A 27,017-nucleotide genomic window follows, 5' to 3' on the forward strand; every position below is an offset into this window, starting at 1 on the left:
CTCTCTCTCTCAAAAACAAATAAACATTAAAAAAAAAAGTGTTAAAATGTTTAACCTTTGCTAGATTTTTAAAGTCCTGATATTCTTGCAGGTAAATTTATTTCCTATGCCATGAGGGTTTAGTCTATCACTAATATGAATTGGGGGGTGGGGGAAAGGTGGTCAGAACAAACACAAATTTCTAGTTATGGAGAATTTTTTTAAGTTTCTTTTTTTTAGTAATCTCTACACCCAGCATGGGGCTCTAACTCAGGACCCTGAGATCAAGAGTCACGTACTTTTCCAACTGAGTCAGCCAGGTGTCCCATACACAATTATTTCAATAGGAATCAGTTACTTAATTAGTAGAGCCCACCAAAGTATGGTTATACAAAAAGATCCCAATATAAGCCTGAGTAACACAGTAATATATACAAATACTCAAAGTAACTTCTACATAAACAAGAATGGTATAGGACTCCGTATGCATTTGCAATCCAAGCAGAACCCCAACCATTAATTATCTAATTTCTTAAAAAAAAAAAAAAAAAAAAAAAAAATTTTTTTTTTTTTTAATGTTTTTGAAAGAGCAAGCGAGCTCGAGCAGGGGAGGGGCAGAGAGAGGGGGAAACACAGACTCTGAAACAGACTCCAGGCTCCAAGCTGTCAGCACAGAGCCCAACGCAGGGTTCAAATGGCAAATTTAAATACTGCAACACTAAGAAATTTTAAATAGTAGAAACTACAAAGATACATACACTTGGAAATCACTTATCTATATAAAACCAAAATTTTCTGGTTTCAAATTTAGCAGTTAAGACTAAGAGAAGTAGGGCACCTGAGTGGCTCAGTTGATTAAGTGTCCAACTTTGGCTCAGGTCATGATCTCATGGTTTGTGGGTTCAAGCCCCATGTCGGGCTCTGTGCTGACAGCTTGGAGCTTGGAGCTTGGAGCTTGGAGCCTGGAGCTTGGAGCCTGGAGCCTGGAGCCTGGAGCCTGGAGCCTGCTTTGGATTCTGTGTCTCCCTCTCTGTCTCTGCCTCTTCCCTGCTCATGCTTGGTCTCTCTCTCTCTCTCAAAAAATAAATAAACATTTAAAAAAAAAAAAAAAAAAGACTAGTATGTTTAACTGTAACAATCTGAGTCAGGGAGGCAGTTCACTCTTACAAGACCCTTCAATTAGAAAATGTAACATTATCTATAGGTGTGTTATGTTCTTAGTTTATACACTTAAAGGCTAAAAGTCAAATGGGTCAGGGGCACCTGGGTGGCTCAGTCAGTTAAGTGTCCAACTTTGTCTCAGGTCATGATCTCTGGTTCATGAGTTTGAGCCCCATGTAGGGGTCTGTGCTGACAGCTCAGAGCCTGGAGTCTGCTTTGGATTCTGTGTGTGTCTCTCTACCCGTCCCCCTCTCACGTGCGTGCACTCTCTCTCTCAAAAATAAACATTAAAAAAAAAAAAAAAAAAAAAAAAGAAATCTACAGCATTAGTAAAAACAAATGGTCTAAGTAACATACACACATTGCAATACCTAAATCTAGATTTCTTTAATTTTTTCTTTGTTATTGAGACAGGAGGTTTTTCAGAATAATGCAAACGTAATCTTATTTCAGTCTGACATGTCAGCCATCCAGAATCCAGAGTTTCAACACCATCTGGCAGAGTAAATATGAAAACAGTAATTATTATACATATGTTTTGAAGCAATCTGTTAAGTACAACACACGTTGATAATTCTAGTTCATGTTCACATTTTAATACACTCAAGTTATATATCACTGGAAGTTCTCTCCAAAGCAAACACAGAGATAGTCTTAAATTTATCACTGAAAAACACTTTTATATTAAGGGGAAAAAAGTTAAATGAATATTAACAACTAACCATATGTAACAACTTACGTAAATTAAATTTAAACTTAAGTAAATTCTCACTGAATCCATTATCGAAGTTATACAAATCTATTTCTGGAAGAATATATGTTCCAAATATCTCTAATCTAGCAGCTGTTTCACTGGGGATCACACTTGCAAAGCTTCACATGAGCTATGCAGGTGAAACTAGTCATATCACTACAGCTGAAGCTCCAAACATGAGAAGGTAAGGACAAAACTGTGAGTGAATTGTGTATTCTCACATTTATATTTTCTGCCATAAATAAATTGCATGATCATGGTAACACTGTGTTAGCATTATTTAACTTGAAATTTCTTGCTAACATATGTAATGAAAGTTTCATAAATACCAGAGAGTTACCAACTGTTCTGAACGTGAGTTGTTTTGTTGTTTTTTTTTTTTTTTTTTAATCAACAGGACTTGAAAAAAAAAAAGACGAAACCTTTTCCTTTAGGTATAACTTTAAAAGGTTTAATAATTTTCAAATCTTAAAAATAAAGAGAAACCATTATCCTTTTTAATTTTAAACTCTTCTCAGAAATGGACAAAGTTGGAGAAATGGCTTTTCATCCTGAAAGCTAACTTAAGCTGAGTTTTAAGAGAATAACAACTACAAAGGAGGAAAGAAATGCCATACATTTATAACTACACATAGTAACTAACATACAATAGAGGGATGTAATGTCATGCACTATAGTTAAGGACATGAGAAAACTACTCCATAAACCAAGCTCTCTAAAACATGTGACATAAAAATATAATCTTTTGCAAATAAAGAAGACAAGACTCTAAAACACTACATGCTAAAGCTATTCAAGTATTTTAGGCTACCTTACAATGTAATATAAATACAGTAATCCCAAATAAAATTAAGGAAAAGAAGTTAAATTCCTATCCAAATACTGTCAAAGCATGTATATTTTTGAAATGCATAAACACAAGTATCTAGGATCAGCAATTTATCTCTGGTTCACAGTCACTGCAAGCACACATTCTGCTCACCACCCCCCCCCCCCCGCCCCCGCTTCTATCTTTGACTTCTACAGTATAGGTTCTAAAATAAAAATGCAGTTTAGCATGATAATGCTATTATACTGTGAGAATTCCAGTCATTGAAGACAACTTAAACCCTCAGGATGAAGTATTTACTGAAGCAAAAAAATATATGAATGGGTAACATTTTCAACATATTCAGAAGAAAAAGCATTGTCTACTATACTGTAAGTTAATTGTTAAAAATCTCAGGAGAATTACTGGAACATTTTGTTTAATCTGGATCTTACTGTAAATGCATATACACATACACAAAATGCACAAACTTAGCTGAAGAGTTTAGAACATTTAGAAACATTAATATCAAACATAAATGTCAAAAAGTGATGATATATTAACAGTTAGGTATAATACTTTCAAGCTAAGTACATTAACTCATATACCCAAAGTCACCAGTCAAATACAAACCGAAAGGATAAAATTTTAAAGTTTAAGAATTATATTGGAAACTATTACTTAAGAGAATGTACTTGTTTCTTGGATCTAGTCTCTGTTTTCAATATCATGCTCTGTCATAGTTCCCTGTGCTGTTTCCAATGAAATGTAAAGTAACATCTCAATTATCAGTAGTAAAGATCTTCAAAACTCAGTCTCACTTACTGTGGATTCCAAATTGTCCGTCGTCAATAATAATTTCACTTTCTAGAATTGAAGGAAAATAAAAAAACTTAGTTAAAATTCATGATGTATACAGAGTGAACAACTGAGAAATCACCCACCTTAAGGATTTTTAAAAATATTAAATCTAAAATTTACAAGCAGCCCAAAGTGAATAAGCATATTTATTGTAGCCCTCAATAAAGAATTCCCTTTTAAGGAGACTCTCAAACGGTAAAAATGCTTACAAACTTGGTGATGATTCGTGGTGTTACAAGAAGAGAAAGAAAACTCCTCAGAGAGGTGCTCTGGAGGCTCTGGGGCAAACCTCTGCACCCACCAATTTATGAGACAGGCTGCTGGACAACAGTATCTCCCGGCTGATTGTTTAAACCAAAGGTCTTGGCACAATTAAAATGCTTATTCTTATGTAGTGCATATTCTGAACTTATCTAAAAGGTAATTCTCCTCAAACCCCAACTATTCTCTATAGCCGGCTACAAGCTTTACAAACAGCACAAACTTACCTGCGTATACAGAGCTGTGAGGAACTACCAAAAGAATAAGTGCTAGCACATTCCCTTCTAACAGAAATTTCAGCTAAGTAAGAAAAGCTGGTAAGCCCCACCCTCTTGAGTAAAAGGCTATCTCCCCTTCTACTTCCTTTCCCAGTTTTACGATAAACGTAAGTCTGATATATTCCTTAAAATAAGTGTGATAGTTTCCAATAAAGATTCTTGGTAGATTTCACGCAGCTCTTAAGTTTAGAAGTTATGTTTTCTAAAAGTATAACATTAATTTTTAGAAGACCAGAAACAAACATCTCACTTCTCACAATAAGTAAATATATATTTAACGGCAAGATGCTTCCAAACGCAAATTATTTTTTAATCTTTAATACCTAATTATTTTCCAACCTCAGTATGGGACTATTATAATTCTAAAGTACACTATCATGAAAATTCTAAATATACTATCAAAAATGTATTACAACAAAAAAAGAAAATCCAATAAAGAGGATGGAATGAAATATCTGTTTAAACAAAGATGTGCCCTTGCCACAGGGTAAAGCAGGATCTCTCACTACTTTCTAATCTAAGATAGCTACTAGCAAGCCATTTATTATCTTTAAGTGTTAATTCTCTCTAGAAACTAAAAGAAACAGTTTTCAGCACTGAGTCAATTTACAGATGAATCCAAGTGGGGAATTTACGTATGTGAAATGAACTTCAAATTTTATAATCTCAGTATGGAAAAGAAAATTCAAAAATACTTGTATGAAGAGAAATGCCATTTTTAGGCACAAGAAAACTGAATGATGTTTAAAAAACAAAACAAAACTGATTATCCATTTAAACATAGCCAGCAGGTATTTAAGTAAATTAGGAGGAAAATACGTCTGCTACCACCAAGAAATCTGAATGCGATTTCAGAATCATACAAGCTTATTCAAGTACTTACTAGTTAAAAACAAAACAAAACAAAACAAAACACAATAAATAGGATAACTTATTCTACTGCTCTTACTATTCAAAGTTAAAAATTTAAGAATCTTTGTTTTGGATTAATTCTTTCCTCAAATGTTCTCTGAAGCTCTCTGAGCAAGTAATCAAAGCCATGGATGCTCAGTCAAGAAGAATGGTATTTTACAAACTCTGTAACTACTCCAAATGAAAATAAATATTCCACAATAAATCAATCTAACCACCCCCCAAATAACTTGGCAAGCATTTCTAACAAAGTTTATAAAGAAAGGCAATTAAGAACTGTTTAGTTTTAAAAGATCCATGATATGCTAAGTGAAATTTGCAGTACTGACAATGCATTGACCTTAAACTTTAGAATAAAAATTTATTAAATCCCACTAAGCCATTGTGCAGCATATTAGTAACTTTAATGCATATGCCTCAAACAGATGCAGTTAATGCCCATACCTAAAGGGGTTATTGATCGTGGTTGTAGATGAGTCTCCCACTTGTGAACTATGACTTGGCATGGACCACCGATAGTCTGCAATTTAAAAGTTAAACGTCTGCAATAATTTCTTAGATCTTATTTTCTACCCATGACTCCATTAGATGTTTGTGGCCTAGGTCTTATACTAAATATGAAACCAAGAGATTCATCTTGTTATTTATCAATGTTATATGCCAGAAATCAGGAATGTACCAGGTCACAAAACATGATGAGTGCTGGAAGAAAATGAGGGTGAGGCAGTAAACAGAGAAAAATGAGATGAAACTGGCACATAAAACCATCTTAACCTTATTCTTAAATCTGCCTACAATATTCAAAATATTTTAAAAGAAATTTTCATCTTTAGCTGATGTTCTGTCTTAAGTTAAACTAACACCAAATATAATTTAGGCTTGGTTATGTCAGCAGTCAAGGAATAAAGTAGCTCATCGTAAGTAACTCTCCAAGTGTTTGGAAAAAGCCTAAACTGTGATAGTAGGAACAGTAGGTACAAGTACTTCAGGATCAATGATCACAAGTTACTCAAGGAACTAGAGGGAATAAAGTGCTTTATTATAGTAAGTAAATAGCAAGAAGAACGTAAGATTTCTCATAGAAACCAGTGTTTCTAAAAAGCACAGAAAACCCTAAAATAGAAGACATGTACATGTGTAACTTTGAAGAGTAAGTTTGATAAAAGGGGAACTAACATCTAGTTTTACTCTATGCCTTAGAGTTTATAAACTCATACAGTGTGACAACTAATATTGTCTTCTGTTATCAAGCTCTCTTACTAAAAAAAGAAAATAAAGCTTTATGTGTTAATATCTACAGCAATTAAAAAAAAAATGAACTATCAACACCTAAAGGCCTGAAGTACTGTTTCCTAATTTCCCTTCAATTAAAAAAAAATTGACTAAACTTATGTGCCAAAACCCTTAAGTACACATTTTAGAAGCAAAATTTCAAACTGTAACTTCATAAGGTATTTTACATTTCTCTTCTTTTCGCATCTTCAGAAGACATTTAATAAAATATAAAGAAGCAAAAAGAAAAAAACAAATCATTCATTATCATACCACTTAGGGATAATCACTGTCAATGTTGTCATACATAATCTTCAAGCCCTTTCCTAAGCATACTCTTAAAAAGCACAGAGCATATAAGTTTCACTCTATATACTGTACACTTTTAGATAACATTAAATACTCTTCTATATCATTTTATAGAATTTCAATATTGATGAGTAATAAATGTGCCAAATGAGAACAAATGAGCATGAGACAAATTAGGCACAGAAAATAATTAAACACAAGAGATAATTCTGCCACTTAAAAATAACCAGAGGTTGAAATCTTTTTTAAAACTTGCAAACTTTTGAACTTGAAAACTAAAATAGCATTAGGTATTCATTCAAATCATTAATGCTGGGATAATATAGCAAATATTTATTTTCTCTAGCTGAATACCTCCCTGTTTTAAGGGTTCACTTATGAACTGGTAGACTGGGCAGATGTTCATGAATTTTTTTTTTAATGTGAAACTATTCATCTTAAATATGGTGAATTTCATTTCCACTAAATAAAAAAAAAAAAAAAAAAAGGAGATACATTTAACCCTACATCCGCTAGACATTTTTTACTACAACTTTTCCCTATCACATTTTTCTGTATTTGTTTTAAACATCAAACTTTCTAATCCTCAAAAGATGATGCAAATGTATATATCAAAAAAGGAACAATGTTTCTTAGCAATAAACAGCAGCCAGAAAGATCTAACGTATTCCCTTCCTCCATTCTTCTCAGTTCCCCTGCATGCCCTCCTTCCCAGAAAATACTCTCTTTGCTACAAAGATGGTGCCATCTACAGTCTTATAGAAGTTACTAAACCACAGGTGACTTCAAAGGGTGCCAGGAACATAATATTAAATATCAGCAGGGATAAGAAGTGGATAGAAGAGTTTGTTTTTGTATTAATTCAGGTGTGTGTGTGGGGGGGGAACTTTACAAAGTGTTGGCTACAATATCTACATTTAATCACGTAAGAATAGCCCTATGGATAAAATATATATGATAAAGAACATATTTTAATAATATGTTAATAACCCCACCCTCATCTGCTTTAGTAGCAAACCACTACTCCCAGCATAAAATAACCTAGGCTTGACAGAATGGACCATTTGAGGAGCAGTCCAAAGAGCTGATTCAACAGGTGACTTACTGTGTATACAAGCGTTCACACTACAAATCCATGTTGGTTGGTACAACACAATGTTACAATATAGAAAAAAATCCACCAAGTTTCAAAATACACTGAACTTTCAAAATTGTTGTGACTACTTTATTAAACGGTAATCTTAAATTTTAGCTTACTGAAATTCTTAAGAAATTTAAGACTTAAGCACTGGGAAATTAAAAATCTCAGTAATGACCCCAAAACATGCAATCTTTTTAAATATGCTAACTGTAATAAACTCATTCTTCAAGATCTTAAAAAAAAAAGAACAGTTCCATTCTGTAAAAGGCTGCCACAATTTTAAGTACTTTGGAGTCAAGTGTACGTGGATCTTTGAAGAAAAAAATAACATCATCAGTCCAAGACAGTATTCCATTACTGATAGTTGTTTCATAATTTAGCATATATTAAATCAGATAGTTGCTGAAATGTTTCCAAACATACATATTAACAAAAATACCAATAATCTATTTCTGAAAAGAAAGAAAAAAGTATAATGACTGCTTTCTTAAACAGTGACTGACACCACTCAGCAATATCAAAAGCATGGAGAGAAACAACATGCAGACTGAGGTTTTTGGTCTGTTTTGTTCTGAACAAACCATGTAGCAAAATTATCAACTAGTCATGCAATATCGCTGCTTTCAAATATGAAAAATGCAAATGTAAACTTCTAAAACTTGACTATTGTTTTTCCACATTTTGAAAAATCAAAAAAAAAAGATGCATATAAAAAGGGGTTCTGAGCAATTTTTATCTATGATGGCAGAGGCTAGACCTATAGCTATTTAGTAATTATTTTTAATAAGACCAATAGGAAAATGGTCACCTATGGGTAAGTAAGCATGAAGTGAAGAAAGCGAGGCAGACAGACATTTCTGAGATGGTTCAAATTTGAGGTTAACAGGTGAAGGTATTTCACATCCAAGAAAATTTTATTAAGAAAACTACTATACAAAACAAGAATCTGGGCTACTGCAAAAATAAACAATCAGGTGCCTATCACAGATGATTCTTTTGTTACAGGATTTAAACAAAAATCTAGGGAGATTAAGAACAAAGTAAGAGATTGTAACGACCTAATTATGAGTAAACATTAACACCTATAAAAATCAGAAGCAGATGAGTTGCTGAAAAATAGCTATTTCCACTGAAATGAAGGAAAAATCTCTAAGACAATATAATAAAAAATTGGGTAACATTTCAGTATAAGGTTACATTCCTAATTCCAGCCACAAATATAGAGGGACAGACATGGATAAAAAAATGTTACATGTTCACTGAAAAATCATCTTAGGTGAAGATGTGAAATTAATGGACCATCTGCAGACTCACACCCGTGTTTTCATTCCAGGAATATCTACCACCTTTGTGTGCTACGTTTAAGATAATATTTTGATTTGTCACTTATGACATTATTTTAAAATTCAACATTATTAACATGTTATTAGAATTCTACAAAGTGAAAGAGAATAGCTAGCCATGAAAAATTGAGAGAAAAGGGATTTCAAGACTCTTAACCTCTAATCTAAAAGGAATATGCTAGAAAGAGCAAAAATGGACGAAAAAGCATGAATGGTAAAATTTTATTTATTTGCAATAAAATTTTAGCAATGGAAGGGACCTAGGAAATCTATAGTTCAAGCCTTTCATTTTATAAATTAGGAAACTGAAATATGAAGGTCAAGTGACAAGATCACAAGATTTCTAGCTTAGGCTCTACAAATGCTTGGGTAGACTACCTCCTAAAACTTGTGACTCAGCAAAATTAATCTCATTACTCATTTCAGATTTTCAATGTTTCATAATTACTTTGCTTTCCTATCATCCTTTATATTCATAAAATATATATCCTAATAGCTTGTATCATTTTACAGTTTAAGGCTCTTTGCACATTAGTTTTATCATTTGACAATGCACAATGGAGACAAAGTTTCATAATTATTTCTATTTAAAATGTTTCACTTTAAAAAGCGCCACCAACTTTTAAAAGAAAGGAAGTGTCACTTTAAGCTGGCATGTGGGAAAAAAAACCCTGTAGCTATAATGCATGGGATTTTATGTAGCTATTTACTCTAGTCCATGAAAAACATACTTACCATGGCAGCCCCTGCATCACACGGTACATGTGTACACGATACAGAGCACCTACTTAAAGAAACACACTCACCAACACATACTGTGAACTTTTGCAAGTATTACAAGGGGAAAAACTTGTTTTTTACTGTAAGCAGACTTCTTGCCAATTTTTTCAGAAAGGCAATTTGGACTGATTTGCTGCTTTTGGTTACATTTTTAATGAAGAGGAAAAATACTGTAGGTTGGCTTAATTTGATCCATGTTGACAATAGTCTTACTTTAGAAAACTACACCCAAAAGACTCATGATTTTTCTTGTCCAAATACCCCTGTAAGTAAAATTTAGTTGATTTCACATATTACAAATTTCACATACCAGGATCCTCAAATAAACCTTCGATGATACGAGTGTTATGACCTACTGCCCCTGCACAACTGTTCAATTTATACTAAAAAACTCTGCCACAATGCATAACCCCTATGCCAAATAAACGATCTTTTAAGTCATTAAAATGAGACTATTGTCAAGATAAGCCAACACAATGATCAACCATAATGTAGTTTTAATCACTGAGTATTTACAATATATTCTTGGAGTAAGAAACGTAATAGGTGCAAAAGACAGCTGAAGTGGCTTTGTCAGTTTTCTTTTCTGTAATGGTGGCTAAAAGAATGAGCTAACAGTGGCTGCTTGCATTTTTTCACATGTAACAAGTATTAAATGATCCCAAAGGGAAATAAAACTTTTAAAAAGGTTATTCCATGTTTTGCTTCCTAGACTCCTGCCTAAACCCCTGTTCACATGCAGCCCAAGTGTGCTCAAAGATAAAAATCTGAAGGAAAAGAATCCTTTCAGGAAATAAGCATCTTTAAAATAAGAGGGAAGAATCAATTTTTTTTTTCTTTTCCAAATATGAAAACAATCCCCAAATAATAAATCATTGTGAGCAAGCAGATTAGGTTTAACAGATATTCCAAAAGCCTTCAGAAAAGATCCTAATCTATCAACACCATCGTTGAAAAAATCTAAAGAGGAATGACTTCAGTTTTGATAGGAGTTAAAACAACGCAGCCACTGAGAGATGGCTGTTATGAAATAATTTTTTTAAAGAATTACTCAAAGCTGGCTATATATTCCTCCAAATGTATTCATACCACATAAGGATTAAAAAAATGAAACAAAAAGAAAACCCTTGTAACTGGTTACTAACAGGTTTACAAAAGTAACAGAAAATGTACAGCTACTGACAACATTCACTTCTCATTAAAACCAATTTCATAACAAGAATACTGCAGAAGATACTTACTATTAGTCTTTTAAAACTCCACTGCAGACATCGTCTGCCTCTGAAGTGGCTACTTCCTTGATTTTTAGTACTAAAATATTATTAAGCTAGAGTTCTGTTTTCATTATTTGATCCAAACTCATATTACTTTGAATGTTTCCAAACTTAAATTAGTTGCTTTTGAAAGAAGTAAGTTTGTTAACGAAACTGGAAACTAGATAAAGAAAACATACCTTTGGTTCTAAAAAGCACCCTCTGAAGTAGCGGTACTGAACTGATACTCCTCTAGTGAGTACAATGGTTGCTTTCCATAACATGCTGTGAAAAAAAAGAATTAGAGCAGCAGCATTAAGACGAAGCTAAAGTGCACAGAAACTTCACAATTCATAAAATCCCTCAAGCAAGGTCTGTGACCAACAGCATTTATTTATTCCCACACAAAATTTTACTCCAGGCCTACCCTGCACCAGGCACTGGGGGGAACACGGTGATGAATAAGGCAGAAAGAGCCCTATCTTCAAGCAGACTGCTTTCTTGCGAAGGTAGACAAATAACCAAACATACGCAGTAAGGCTGCTTGACCTTTCTGACATGACAGGAGGTTTTGGAGGAGAAGCCTCAATGAGGAAGAATTGTCTGACAGGAGTGCTATGTGATGAGAAGGAATCAGCCATAAAAGAGCCAGAGTGTTCCAAACAGAAAAAGTAGCCCAAAGGTGGAAGCCAGAGTCAGAATCTTCTCTGACTTGCCACCTATTCAGAGATGTTACAGGCCTAAGAGGCTTTAGGGCTGAGGCAGGCAAGCTATACTCATGTTCCCAACTGTCCCTTGTTCTGACTGTCCCGCCCAGCCTCTGGCTATTCATTCCCTTAGCCAAGCAATCAGTATCTGTATCTTACTTGTCTCAACTCAACGTCTTCCTCCGAACAATGCTACGCTAACATAGTCTATTGCTGTTCAAAAGTTTTGACTCAACAGTGAAAGAAATCACTACAATTCATGATGATAACTGACTTTTACCTTCCAGTTATAGACCAGTGGTATCCAAAGTGTGACCCAAGGACCATCAATATCACCTTGGAGCTTGTTAGAAATCCAAATTTTCAGGCCACACCTAGAGCTACTGAATTAGAAACTCTGGAGGAGGGTCCAACAATCTGTAATTTAACAACCCTCCAGGTGACTCTGATGATGAACACTTAAGTTTGAGAGCCACCGTCATAGGCCGTTACCCAAACCTTAATTCAGCATGAATAGTTCGGTGAATAAACAGCAGCTCCAAACGTTCTTCCATGACACCAGATGGCTAGCACGGCTCCCCACCTGGCTCTGCCAACACAGGCTTTAGGGCATTATCCTCACTCTGACTCAATCCTGGTTCCTAACAAAATATCCACAACCAGCTGTCACCCATGGTCAACAATTAGATTCATCTGGTAGCAATAAAATACATATGCCTTGGCTCCACCCTAGGAGACTCTGATTTCATAGGTCTGGGTGGAGCCTGGTCATGTGGCGTCTGATCAAACTTCACAGAGTATCTGAACACGTAAGGTTGGTTGAGAAGCACTGCTATAAAACGAGAATAGCAAATGCTTGGCATACGTGCCCCACTACTTTTCCCTGGTAAGCCTCAGAATCTTTTCAACACAGCACCCCAGGCAGACTCTACCAACTCTGAGGTGAAATTCTCTCTCACCTCTGCTCCAAAAAAAATAGCAAATCTCTAATACTATTTCATTCATAGTCAGCCGGACTATGTGAAACTAGCCCCATGTGTACAATAAAATTAGTGGGAAGCTTTGAAAAATGTGCTGGGCCCCTCTCTCAAGCATTATTTATTCCTCATTGCCCAGGGGTAGGATCTAGACGTGTATTTTTTAAAGCCCTCACAAGTGGATCTAATGTGCACCCCTGGTTAAGAACCACTGAATGAAAAGAGATGGGGAGAACAAAGCAATGAATTTTTTTACTCCATTTCCCTTAAATAAAGGTTGCAAAGTTAAAAATGAACCAGAACTGTTCAGTGACATCAAAAATGAACATAATCTGATGAAATTCAAGAAAAGGGAGGACACAGGGACAATGAGGTCTAGTATACCTGCCTGATTTTGAATAGCCCCCTCATATCCTGCCCCAAAATACTATAAAATCTACAAGAGCAAATAAACCACAAGTGACCCACATTTTCTGCATTATTAGAAAACAATACTACAACCTTCAAATTATCTGTAAGTTGAAAAAAAAAAAAATCCTAATAGCCTGTAGGTATGGAGAGGCTTAAGAGATTCTAAAAAAAGAGGTACAGAGAGCTTAGATGCAGACCACACTGAGGCGGTACCTGGGTGGCTCAGTGGGTTCAGCGGCCAACTCTTAATCTCAGGGTCATGAGTTCAAGCCCTGCATTAGGCTCCGTGCTAGGCTGAAGTTTACTTAAAAAACAAAAATGCAGAGCACACTGAAATCCAAACAAACGCTCTTCTAAAATACAAGAATGGTGTCCAAGGCAAATGTCTTTTCTATCATCTTGTATCATCATCATCTTCTTTCCTTCATGTGAAACACTGTTTACCTACATATATAAATCAATTACATTTCAGTGTACTTCAGTAAGGCAAAAGTGGCTGGTCCCTTGAAGTTATGTAGTTAAGTGTTGTCTGTTCACATAATTTTGGCCAGGTTGGCGGAAAGGGACTTAAGACAGGTGACAGGGCAGCTCAAGCATCCAGAGCAGAGTTGTGTTTTAGGAACAAGTTCAGAAAGACATGAGGTTTTACTTCAGATCAGAATGGCTGATCTGAAACTGGAGGAAAAACCAGCCACTAAACAGGAATGAACATCTCATTCCTCTGTGATCCCAGTATTTACCAATAAAACTTCACTTGCTTTGGATTCTCTGTCTCCCTCTCTCTCTGCCCCTCCCCAACTTGCACTATTTCTCTCTCTCTCAAAAATAAACATTAAAAAAAAAAAAAAAAAAAAAAGCTGAGAATTGGCTGAAAAATGTATTACACTAATGACAAGTAGGGAAGAGTGTTTTATAGATGTTTTTTCTTTTTGTTAGCTTACATTATGATACTGTATTGTTATTTTCCTTTGCTTTGCCATTGGTGCTCCTCAAACTATTTGCTGCGAAGGACCAATTTTTGTTTGCTTGCCTGTCCTGCAACCAACACTTCTGGTCTATGTATCCAGTACAACAGAGATGAATCCACAGTGACATGCATGAATGTCCCAGCAATGTCAAATTGCTATAAACATTGCTTGCTCTTAATTTCTGTATTTCTCCCATAATGCACTGACAATAAAGTTTTTTCTCTAGCACTGGCCCACAGGCCACATTTTCAGTAGCACTGCTCGACAGGAAAACAGAATTTGAGCCTAATAATCACACAATCTGGTGCTTCTCCCTAAGGCCATTGTATGTGTTTGTATACTATTTAAGATTTCATATCTCCTTACCTCCCACACATAACATCTCAACAACCCATAACACTTCCAAATATCCCCAACTGAACAAGTCCCACCTTTATCGACATTCATGATTCTTTACTGTGTAGATGATGTGACCTAGGCCTAGAGAAATCAGATCTGCCCAAGATCACACTTAACTACAGAACTGAAACCAGTACCCAGACCCTCCTTTCCCTAGGGCAATGCACCAATACACCCATGCTAAGTTTAGTGTTGTATTTAATATTGGTTGTGAATTCATTTTGGTACATTAGCTAACATACTTGTTCCACTCTCTGCTACAGAAAATTATTTTATAGGCTAAAGCAAAAATAAGATCTTTTATCAAGAACATGTACTGAGAGGGGCACCTAGGTGGCTCAGACAATTAAGCATCTGACTTCGGTTCAGATCGTGACCTCATGGTTCATGGGTTTCAGCCTCATGTCGGGCTCTGTGCTTACAGCTCAGCACCTGCTTGGGATTCTCTCACTCACTCTCTCTGCCCCTCCCCTGCTCGTGCTCACTCTTGCTCTCTCTCTCAAAAATAAACATTAAAAAATAAAATAAAAATATAAAAAAAAGAATATGTACTGAGAGCCAAAAGGTAATACCTAAAAAAAGTTAAAAAGAAAAAAAAAAAAAGAAAGAAATAGCAATATAAGCCAGTTATTTAGAAAAATGGTAGTCACTACCAAAAGAACCAGCCAAAAGCTGAAAATGGTTGAGAGGTAGAAATTGAGAAACAGAGAAACTTGTTTGTTTACAACCAATATTGTACAACTACCTCACTCTTTGGCACATGTGAGAACTGATAAAAATTAAAACTAGAAGAGGAAACTATACGAAGGTATCTTATAACCCCCCTAAGTTTATAATGTGAATGTCACAAGTACTCTGTCAACTGTTGTCTTCCTGCTTACCTTTCACCTGTCTCATTTTCTGGAAGAAGAGCCACAGCATTTTGAGGATTCCAGTTTCCCAAAGCATCACAGCTTCCACATATGGCAAAAACTTCTCCTAAAGAAACAGAACAACCTGTTACAGTGGGATAAGTAAGAAAGTTTCAAATTTCAGTTTAAAGAAGAAAAGAACAGTCCGTTGCACTAGATCACCTGGATACAGAGTCCCCTTTAGCAGATGGAGGAACCTCACCAGAGACATGTGTCGGACCCTGCGTTCTTAACTTGACCTACCTCTACAGAACCAAAGCCAAAGAAAAGGAGGGATGTGTAGGGATGAACTATCCTTCGTTTGTTCAACTCCTTAACTGAGCCAATAACAAGCACCAAGAAGACAGAGTGATCAGTCCGAGTGATCAGTTCCTACCTTCAAGGCAGCTTCCAATTTAAAAAGGCAAATACTAAATGCATGTTAAGTATTCTAGAGAAATAGTAACCAGTATTTTCCAGGGACAAACAGTGGCTATTAACACACTAAATGTCAAGAAAATGATCAATGGGAAAGCAGCGATGTAACAACAATAACAAAAACTACTCAAAACAGACTCAGAGTGTGACAAATCTAATTTTCCTTACTAAAATAATGACTACTGCTTTACCTGAACACTTATCATCAAGAGACAAACCAAAATACAGCTATTGCCTACATTTGCTGAATTTTGTATATTCGGTAAAAGTCTACAACTTCTTGGATAGAAGTATGAAGAAGTCTTTGACTTATGTATCAATACATTCTGAATTACTACAATTAAAATTCATGAAAGAAAAAGATGAACTGAGCCCAAGTGAACAAAGTTCAAGACAAACTCCTCCACATTGAGTAACTTCTAGGCACTACTCTAGTAAAACGAGAACTATAGTTGGGTTCAGCCACCTGCATGAGTACTCTGTAAGCTTGGATTGTCTAAAACTTAACTAAAGTTTCAAATGCGATAGTCCTTCAGGAGTTTTCGGGGTTCTAAATACATGTTTGTCAAGCACAGAGGGGTTACATATAGAGATTTCACATCAAAATACTTACCAATCCTTTAGGGTAACCAGATTTTGTTTTGCAGTAAACTTAGGTTATCACTACCCTCCCTGATACAAAAAGAAAAGATAAACACTGTTGCTAAATACAAATATTCCCTTTTGCACCTACAGATTCATCTACATTCACATCCGCCACTATCTTTCCTCTAGTCATTAAGATTGAGACCCTCATCAAGCTGACCCTTCTGTGGCTAATTCTGTGCTTGGTCCATTTGCCTGGTATACGCAAGCTCCTCCTCCTAGTTTAAGCTGCCTGTGAACAATTCCCTGAGAGAGTACAATACACTTCTGCAGTCTTCTACCCATAGAGAAGGCTCCACACTGGACTAGAGGTGAGCTCTTGACCCAAAGGAGCCAACGTATCAGCTGACTAGCAATCTTTAATCTGCAGAATCCTGCCCAGAGATGGAGCTTTACCAGATCTTCTTGGCTAAGACTTTGAACTTGGACAAACACACACTCTGTCAACTGCTCTGATGGCTGCTATACCAAAGATGCTGGATATACACAAGTGAACCATTCATTCATTCTTTGAACACATATTTTACACCAGCTCTGAGCCAGGTACTGTGTTAAGTGCAGGCACTCAGCATGAACACAAGGTCAAATTTTCACAGTGGTTACAATCTATCAATCTCAAATAAAATCGTTTTTTTTACATTTATTTATTTTTGAGAGACAGAGACAGAACACAAGTGGGGGAGGGGCAGAGAGAGGAGACACAGAATCTGAAGCAGGCTCCAGGCTGAGCTGCCAGCACAGAGCCCGATGCAGGGCTTGAACTCATGAATCGTGAGATCATGACCTGAACCGAAATCGGATGCTTAACCAACTGAGCCACCCAGGCGCTCCTCAAATAAAATCTTAAAGGTACTAAAATTCTGAATTTCACAGGGATCCTAACCTAGCTAAATGTGGGGTTAGAGTAAGGAGAGTTAAAGGGGAGAAGGGAGGTCAAAGATACAGACAGAGGTAATAATCTGAAAAAGCCCCCAAAAGAGGGAAGGAATGTAACAGATTTGAGAAATGGTCAGTTTAGCCAGAGTATATCAAATAAGGAGATCCATATCCCAGGCATGATACTGTTTTGATTTGCTAGCTTACACTAAAATTATTTCACACTGCTTTAATAGACAGCAAGAAATACAAGTAGCCAAAAAAAAAAAAAAAAAAAAAAAAAAAAGGAACAAAGTTATCTTAGCCAACTAATTTTACTTCACCAACTTCTTGCACTAGCAAAACTTCCCTCATTTTCATAGTACTTAAAAATCATAGTCCAACTGTCTATGCAAAATTAAATACATTCACAGTTTTCTTGGAAAACATGAGACTAAGATATTTACTATTTGGGGAAGTATGGTTTTTTTTCCATGACTTTACTATACTCCAAGCACATTTCTGACATCAGACAAGCCCTAAAGGTATCTTCATCTAAAAATTAGGCCCATTGTATTAACAAACTCTATATTTAAGACATTCCAGATAAGAAAAATGCTCATTTAACTTAAAATTTTGTTTTAAAATAAAACTTTACAATACCTGGTAAAAGAGTTCCTCTTATTTCAAAGGTGACCTGAGAAGGTGTCATTCTGATGGATTTATTTTAGAATGTTGTGCTAGAAAGAAGAAGAGAAAACGTCATTTACAGTATATAAAAATCTTATCTCTAGATAGCTACCTCCAAGAAACAAATTAAAAACAAACAAAAAACCCAAAATACATCTCAATTGTGAGCAAAAGGTTTCAGAAAATTTACATATAAAGACTTTTTAAGAAGTACCTAGCAATTTTTAGGGCCTAATGTTAAAACCTAGTCTGTGTGTATGGGCCAGAAAGACTGCAAAACAGGTGTGTCCAAACATTTTTTTTAAGGATTCAAGATTCTCTTGTTACAAACTTTCTCTTCTGATAAGCAGCTGGTCTGAACTCGGCCTATCTTTCCAGACCAGGCTCATGTTATGAAGAAGAAAAAAAAAGCAAAACAAAAACAAAAAAAACTACAGATAGAAAAAAACTTGGCTCAAGAAAAGATTTCTACTTCAGTAACGCTTCAACTTTAATAACAAGGAAACAACTGAAGAACTTAAGTACCATTCACTGAAACAAACTAGTTATGTTCTGCAACAAGAGGGAGATTCTGCTTCTAAGTAACTAATAACTTAAAATGAAACACACCCCTCCCCCATAAATCATTCTTTTCAGATTTTCTTTGTATTAACCATAGGACTGTCATTACTCTAGTTCTATAGACTGGAATTTAGAGTCTCGACTCTGCAATCTATTACCAAATCCTGTTGATTCTTACATCCATGCCTATCTGTCTACAGTCTGAACTTCATTCAAACTCCTAAGTATCCGTTATAACCTGTGTTTTGGCTTCTAAATGTCTTCCCAATAATATATTTATGTCAGTTAGAATATTCTTCCTCATGTCCCTGGCTTGAAATTAGCTTGATTACTTATAGAAATCTAAACCCCTAAGCCTTTGATGTCCTATCCTCATTTTCTCTTTAGTTGATTTTTCATTACTTGGTTGTTTTCCCCACCCAAACCAATCTGTTTACTATCCCCTAATTTAAGTACCTGAGGGAAGATGACAAATAGATTTTTAAAAATATATACAGTATCAATTCTAAAATGGGTTACACAATTTATATAGAGAAAAAACCCATACTCTACACAAAGGTAGATCATATTCCACATAATTTCTCCAACTCCCTCTGAATTTCACCAATGTGAACCAATGTGTTCCTAAAAGAATTTCAATGGCTCTACTCTGCATCATTTCATTAATTTACCAGCATAAATGTTATTTGCATTTATACATTATTTAAAGAATCATAAGGTAATTTTCACAGCTATTCATTTTTCTGTACCCCCCCCCCCCCACCATGAATACATGCACAACTATGCGATGGGCATTTAATGAACACTGCTACTCCAGTAACTACACTTCAAAGTCAAGGTGGATCTATAGCAGCAGTTCTCACTAGGGGCGATACTGCTGGCATCTAGTCAGTAGAGGCCAGTAGTGCTGCTAAACACATGCAGTGCACGGAAGAGCTCTCCACAAATCATTACCCAGCTGCAAATATTAATATAGCTGAGTTTGAGAAAGCTGATCTATTGGGGGCTGCTATGAAGGTCAAGAATCCAGGCTCAATGTTAGCTACGTATTATTTATCATCCCACTTTCATCAATTATAAGACGGAAATGTTAAGTGTATTAAGCAAGACCACCCGTCAGTGTCATATCACCTATATACAGAATTCCCTATTTGATAACTCTACTATTTCAGCTAGAAAACCCAAGACCGTGCGCTGGAGAAAAACCTGTCCTTGATCAAAATAATTTCTAAGATGCCTTAATCCACTTTCTGTGTCTAAGAATAAACAAGATCTATTTAAAGCATATACATCCAGTTCTAGCAAAGAATGTTCTAAATCTAAAAATAGCTCTACATTGTTACCCCCTCCTCAACCAATCCAAACATCTTATTAGCTCTCCTTTAACATGACATATCAATCTGAGTATAACTCTAAGAGTAGGAATAATCCTTTTCTAATAATTAAATAGTTGACTGAAACACTGCCATCTTACATTTAATTATTCATGTAATATAAAGAAACCTCAAGGCTAGCAAAAGAGCTTGGCTTTTACGTAACTGAATTAATTTAAAGACACAGCAAAAAGCCCCATCATCCAGCAAAACTGCTGAATAACCAACCTCAATCTCTACCTAGAATTGTTACTTTCACCCAGTGTTTACTGTCACAATTTTCAACTAAGACTACATCATCTCGTCTACATAATTACATAGGTGGTACTTAACTATTTTTGATCACTTTTAAATATCTACTTCAGCCAATTTTAGGGAAATCAAATATAATTATTCTTATATATTAAAATCAACAACTAGTACAAAATTACCTCTAAATTTCTACTGCATTAAATGGGGAACTTACACAATAAATTTAATAAAAGAATTCAACTGATTATTAAAACTGACTTTCAATCTTAAGGCTGCTTGTAAGAGTGGCCATAGTAACTTGTCTGTAAACAGCTGCAGTAAAGGTACTATACAAACCTATATACACAACCACAAAAATACCACCCAAAAAAACCTCCCTGGACATCACCAAAGCATCATTTTCTGCTTGGATTGCCAAAAGTCCTATAGTCTGGTTTAATTTCCACTCCCCTTCCTCCCACAATTTAATATCATACCAAATAAAAGCCTGGGGAGCTGCTCCTACACCAGTTTACTTGATCGTGGACAGAGGCCAAAATTCTGGTGCAGGACTGGCATGTACAATTTTGACACCCAGTTACCACCAAAACAGTGACAAAGTAAAATACAGTCCTGTCATGGAACGCAAAATTTACACACTCACCAACACTTCTTCTTCTTCCATACAAGCCAAAAAACCCTAAACCAAACCAAACCAAAACAAAACAAAAAAAAACCACCCCAACTTGGAGGGGGGAGGTCTTCCAGACATACACAAAACAAGATGAAAAATCCTAGTCCTTTTTATGTGTATGAGCTGACTGTAAATGTTATTTAACCAACTCAATTTGTTTTATATATAACTTCCATTTTGTGCTTTTTGAAGACAAATATAAAACAGTATTCTTATCTGAGATTTTGAGTAGCATTTAACACTATTTTAATAGTTTTTTAAAGACACAAGCAATTAGTAAAATATAACATTGCAATTTACATTCAAGAAATACTTCAGAGTTTACACTATCTGCCAAAATAAATTCTACTCTATTCTTTTTGTCAAATAAACTATCCCAACACATGATCTTACTGGTTTACCAGCTTGGGGAACAAAAGGGATAGTTAAGCAAACCAAAGGTACAGGGACATTTAGTTTAGAGCTAAATTGAGGTCATAGATATTTTTAGCTAAAGTGTGTTTTTCTGGCCAAAAAGAACATCTCTGTTTTCCTTCAAAAAGAAAAAAAAGCCATTTCCAAGTCTTGCTCTTTCTTAGACGCCAGCAGCTCTGGTCCTCATAACTGGCCATAAGGAATATATGAAATGCCTAGGTTTTTCAGAGTTCATTTCTGTTCACCCTGTCGTAGGATCCCCCCACTATTCTCACCCCAGTACAGTTGAGCCAATATTTTAATCAAACGTATGCAGACATGAATGGACTTTTATAAAAGAAAGCGTTTCTGGAGATTTCACTCAGGTTAATTCCTTGTTCAACTTTGTAAACAATGCAGTAAAACTTTTCCAAATGTTTTCCATCTCACTTGGTCTTGGTATTATTTCACATATAACCCACATACTTTTCCTGGCGAAGTTACATACAAAAAGATTTGATTCATCAACCTACATTCTGTAATTATCAAATTTTACCCACTCTGCCGCTGTAAGACTTCTTTCGTGGTCACTATTTTTCTGAACACAACTTTTTCCTAAATCTTACTTTGTCCAGAATACTGGTTCTCCCTAGTCCTTAGGTCCAGAACAGATGAGGCCATGTGCAGGTTGACCTGTTTGCTTCATCCTGACTCACTCCTCATCTCCAGAACATCAGGAGTTGACAGAGGACCGATAGCTTGTATTCACTTCTTAGCTAAGTCACAACTGTCAGAAATGTAGCAAGATGGAGACACATGCAGGGGCAGCGGAGAGGGGAGCTGCTGGGGACACACAGAGAGCCCCACAGCACAGGATGAAGAAAAACATCATCAGGTCGAAACATCCTGCTTGGATGGATCTTGTTCTACGTTATCACTGCATCAGACGGCATGGCACGGCGGCCTCAAAATGAAACAATTCTCTACGATTCATGACTGAACGCATGCATGATTCCCTTTCTAAGCGGGCAGTGGGGTAGGAGGGGGGCTTTGGCGCAGAAGTCATCAAGGCAATCCGAACAGCTCTGGGAAAAGTACAAATTTGGCGACAAGGTGCAGCTCTCCCAAAACTGCATGGACAGCACAGATGTCTATTCCTGGAACCTCTTCCCAGGACAGGAAGGCACTTTGGGGTTTTTTTTGGAATACAGCTGAATTACACAAGCATGCCTTCCACTATGCGGTTGGGCAATTTCAGAAAACAAGCAGCTGCCAAAACACCGGGAATTACTTATGGACGGATCGAGAGGTGGTCGGCGAGGGACATGCTGCGGGTTAGGGGTACGCAAACGGCTTCAGCGCCAATTTGTGTTTCTTCGTTCCTTAAGTTCGTCTCCTCGTGGTGGTCTTACGCTCCATGCCTTCTGCTGCATGGAAGAGACTTCACACATTTTTCAGAGGGGAACTAAGCACCAGGCAGGCCAGCGGAATCGTGGCAGCAAACAATACAAGTCGAATAAACAGAGACTGCCCACCGACGTGCGGGCGCCAAGGTCCAGGCCGCTGTTTGCACACACACACCCCCCCCGGGAGGGGGGTGGGCAGTGCCCGCCGGGGCCGGGGCACCCTGCCCACCCCTCGCCCCGCCACGTCCCCGGCCGGGCCGCCCTGACAGCTCCACCGCCACGTGAGCTGCCGCCGCGGCCCCCGTACCGAGCGCCGGGCCAGGCCTCTGGCGGCCCGCCTCACCTGCCAGGTCCGCGGGTCCGCGCCGTCGCCGTCGCTGCCGCTGCGCCCGAGAGCGAGGGCCGCGGGCCGAGATGCCCGGCACCCGCCGTCAGCGCCTCGCCAGCGCTCCCCCAGGCAGCCCGCGGCGGCGCCGAGCGGCAGGAAGCGGCTCCGCTCAAACCGGTTTCAGCTGCTCCAGACCAAACCGCCAGGCCACCCCGCGGGGCGGGGCCGGAGGGGCGGCGGGGCGGGGCGGGGCGGGGCGTGACGTCACGCCGGCGCCGTCCTGGCCAATCGGCGGCCGCGCGCGGGGGGCGGGCTCGCGCGTTCCTGGAAAGGGAATCGGCGGCCGGGGGCGGCCGGGCATCCCCGGAGTTCCCGCCGTGAGCATTTTCCGCAGACCTCGAGCCGAGGCGGGATGCCGCGCAGACACCCGGGCTCGAGACTTAGACGCGTTCCTTAGTCGGTTCCCGAAGCCGCCTTAGGACGACCGAATGTGGAGGCCGGAACCGCAGTTCTGAGTTGCATTTTTTGCCATTCAAAAGTGATGGAAATTAGCAGGCCTAAGGTTTTCTGGAAACTTTCTTTCGTTACAAAACAGCAAGCACATTTGGACCAAATCTTTAAAGTTGAAAACGAGAATTAGGTGACCTAAGATGTTTGAGAGTTTATATTACAGAGTTAGCAGCGTCACCTGGGAACTGTCAAATTCGCATTCTCAGGACCTTTTCAGCCCTCATCTAATTTGCGTTTAACGAGATCCCCAGGTTATTTGTAGGCAAATTAAAGTTTAAAGGAACTTTTCCTAGAGCAAGAAAGACCCTCTCAGCAAACGTAGTACTTTTTTGTTTTCTGAAAAATCGACCCTACAAGAAAAAAAAAAAAAAAAAGTGAAGTTTTTTCTCTCCTTTGATGGTCCCAGAAATATTAATCAGCATTTGCCACTTACCTAACTTAAACTGTTACCTGCCCGGCATCAAAGTTAACCTCTGATTAACCTCTAATACAAAATTACGTTAGCAGATTTCATTTAAATCAAGTGAGGTGCTGACAATTAAAGAACTACCTTTTTAGTGAATGTTGAAGGACTCTTGCAGTTAAGACATAGCTCCGAGTCGCAAGTTGGTTGAAAAAAAGCGTTTATACCGGATAAACGCTAGCTTTAGAAAGTTTCTAGTTTTATAAATCAAATTGCTCACGACCACATTTGATGTTTGAGCTTGGATGAGATCCCAGGGCTCTAATGACAATGTCACCCATTCAGTTAATAAATAATTATCAAGTGCCTGCTTTGTGTTAGGCACAGGATGCAGTGGTTTTTTGATAGTGCTCATTTTAATCCCAAATTTCTTAAAGACTTAAAATTTCCTCCTAATTATGTACCATTATCTGCTAAAGTCTGCTATTGTACATTTCTTAATAGCTTGGAGTTTATATCATTTCTTTCTGTTGTGAGTCATACTTGAGCGATGGATTTCTTCACCCCAAGTTTGCTTCCTTTGAATGTGTGTAATAGATCTTTGTTTTCCTGTAATCACCACTTAGTCAAGTTATTATTGGCTGATGTTCATGGTTCAAGTTGATGGACCCAGTCTGTGTTCCTTCCCTAAATCCTATTGAAATTATAGAAGCATTACATAGATTCGAAAGATGCCATCAGTGGGCTGGAAGTTGAATTTCTACAAGATCTAAAACAAGCCAATAGCATTAGATGATTGGAAGAAGAATAAGGATAGAAAAACCTGGACCCACACAGGGGAAGAAGGTACTCCTGGAGATGCCACATTAAAAAACCTTGCTTAAAAACTCTTTAATAGTGCAAGATATTTTAGATTACATCATATATGCCCCATTCTGATTGAGATATTCAGGTAGAATATAAAACATTCTTTCCTCCTGCCACTTCTGTGGAATGTTATTATTTTTTAAAAACATCATTAATGAGATTGATTTACTCATTATTTCCAGAAGAGCTCCATATATATTGAATATTACAAAATATTAACATCTTATTTGATTACATAATGAAATATGGTACCTCATTTGTCTAAAATCAACACTGCATGATCTCACTTTATACTGTAATTTTTTTAAAGGTGGTGATGTCATCAGCTAGATCCCAACACCTGACCTTTACTGCCCACTTGCTTGTACTCACAAACCATAGTCTTGCATTTTTCCTTAAGCTCTTCTTTCAACTTACCTCTTATCTCAGGCCAGTGAAACTCAAAACCACCCCTCAGGTGATAGCAACTGCCTTGACAAGACCTCCCACTGGCCCAGACCACCTGCACCCTTTGAGCTAAACCCCAACTCCAGCCTGCACAGATGGGCCGTGGAGTGACCTCTGGAACAATCTACCATGACCTTTAACTCATTAAAGGTAAATCTCCTCCCAAGGAATGAGCCCCAGCCTCATTTACATAACATACGATGTATGTATATGATGTTTCCTTAAGGCGCATGCTTGACCTTATGTCCACCTCTACATCTGATGACAAAGCTTCCCTATGGAAATATTCATCATAATCCTACACAGAAGGTACCCATTCACCCTCTCTCGGGGAGTCATGGCTTTGCAAGCTATTCCAAGTGATCTCCTTATTTGCTGCAAATAAAGGGTTTTTTTCTTTGTGTATCAACTCAACCGGTGCAGTTTCTGTGACTCACCAAGGAGCCAACTCACGTTTGCTGGGTTAAGGTAATGATATTGATGGAAAAGCTCTAGATTTAGGGGCCAGACTTCAACTTGAAACCTACCCCTCACCATCTGACATTTTGAGTATAAATCATTGAATATAAATAACCATTTTTCATAAGTAATTGAGGACATCTTCAATTCAATTTTGACTAAAGTAACTTTTCATCTATAAATAAGTCATGTGTGGGCCCCATTTGGGGTCATTTACCAACCCCATATAAATGTTAGCTCTAATTTTCATATTTAGGAGAGTAGAATACCATTTGTAAATGTACATTGGTAAAACTGGATATCATCTAAATATGTCTAAAGAAAAATTACTACATGTAACGTAATTTAACATGATTACAACTCTAGAAGGCATCTATCTTATGGACTCTAGGAGACAAGACCTCGTAAAACTAACAAGCACAAGTTATTTCAGAAAACGCTGAACTGAGCCATTTTGTTTTTAGCCTCTTCTCATTATTTTTTGTCTTTCTAAATGCCTCTCGGTCTTGTGCATTCTGCATCAGAATGGATTCCCCAAGGGAATTCCCTTTACTGCTCAAATTGTTCAGCAGTCGACTGGCTATCATTTTATCATTTTAGTGAAAATACTGATGACTGTCCACAGAATGAGCTGTTGTTTTCAGGGCATATCCTTACTTTGAACAAAAGGACTCTAACAGCACTGCTACCACACAGCAGCCTCAAAATCCCAGCTGCTCACTGGAGGCTGGCAACACGCCAGAGAGCCGGGATTGAAGTCAGGAAGGCAGAGGTTCTTGGCAATAGTGGTGCATCTATTATGTGAATGATTTAGATGGGGGAGATTAGAGGCAATGATTCTGCCCTTTGTCTTACTCTTGACTTGTTGGCTTACACCATACCATTGTTATTTTTCCTATAAAACGAAAATGAGAGTGAGAACTTCCACTTGATTGCTTTTATCTGTGATAGTGCTATTCTGCCCTCCTGTAATCAGGCTCTCGAGGGCCGGGATTACGTATTATCGACCTTCATATCCCAGCACAGTGCTTGGCACATAACAGGTATAAACACGCTTATGGAAATCACTGAAAATTTTAGGAAAAAGTGTTAAGTGAGTTTATCAGTTCTAGAAGTCAGTATTTAATGATGAGCAATGTTGTGTATACCCACCGGAGAAGCAGGGATTCAGTTGCTATGGGTTCCATTGTATGGCCTCTCCTTGCACTCACATCACTCACTCACTTGTCTTACAGGATTACTGCTCTGATTAT

At 37.4% G+C, this 27,017-nt stretch overlaps 1 protein-coding gene across 3 annotated transcripts in view; it reads right to left on the reverse strand.

The window, feature by feature from the left end:
* The window catches only part of GPCPD1 (glycerophosphocholine phosphodiesterase 1), a 68,267-nt gene extending 44,990 nt beyond the window's left edge, over positions 1-23,277 (reverse strand). For 2 of the 3 annotated variants that reach the window (XM_042931571.1, XM_042931568.1), the window contains exons 1-7: positions 23,094-23,277; positions 18,066-18,142; positions 15,456-15,552; positions 11,313-11,397; positions 5,459-5,534; positions 3,528-3,569; positions 1,512-1,635 (exon numbers count right to left, since the gene is read on the reverse strand). In XM_042931571.1, coding sequence (XP_042787505.1) covers positions 1,512-1,635; positions 3,528-3,569; positions 5,459-5,534; positions 11,313-11,397; positions 15,456-15,552; positions 18,066-18,114 — 473 coding nt within the window. In that variant the 5' untranslated portion in view covers positions 18,115-18,142; positions 23,094-23,277. Of the gene's footprint in view, positions 1-1,511; positions 1,636-3,527; positions 3,570-5,458; positions 5,535-11,312; positions 11,398-15,455; positions 15,553-18,065; positions 18,143-20,754; positions 22,466-23,093 lie in introns of those variants that run through there. The other variant, XM_042931570.1, reaches the window with a different exon arrangement.
* Positions 23,278-27,017: the final 3,740 nt, after the last annotated feature.

The sequence above is a fragment of the Panthera leo genome, chromosome A3 (genome assembly GCF_018350215.1).
Source record: "Panthera leo isolate Ple1 chromosome A3, P.leo_Ple1_pat1.1, whole genome shotgun sequence".
Taxonomy (NCBI): Eukaryota; Metazoa; Chordata; class Mammalia; order Carnivora; family Felidae; genus Panthera; species Panthera leo.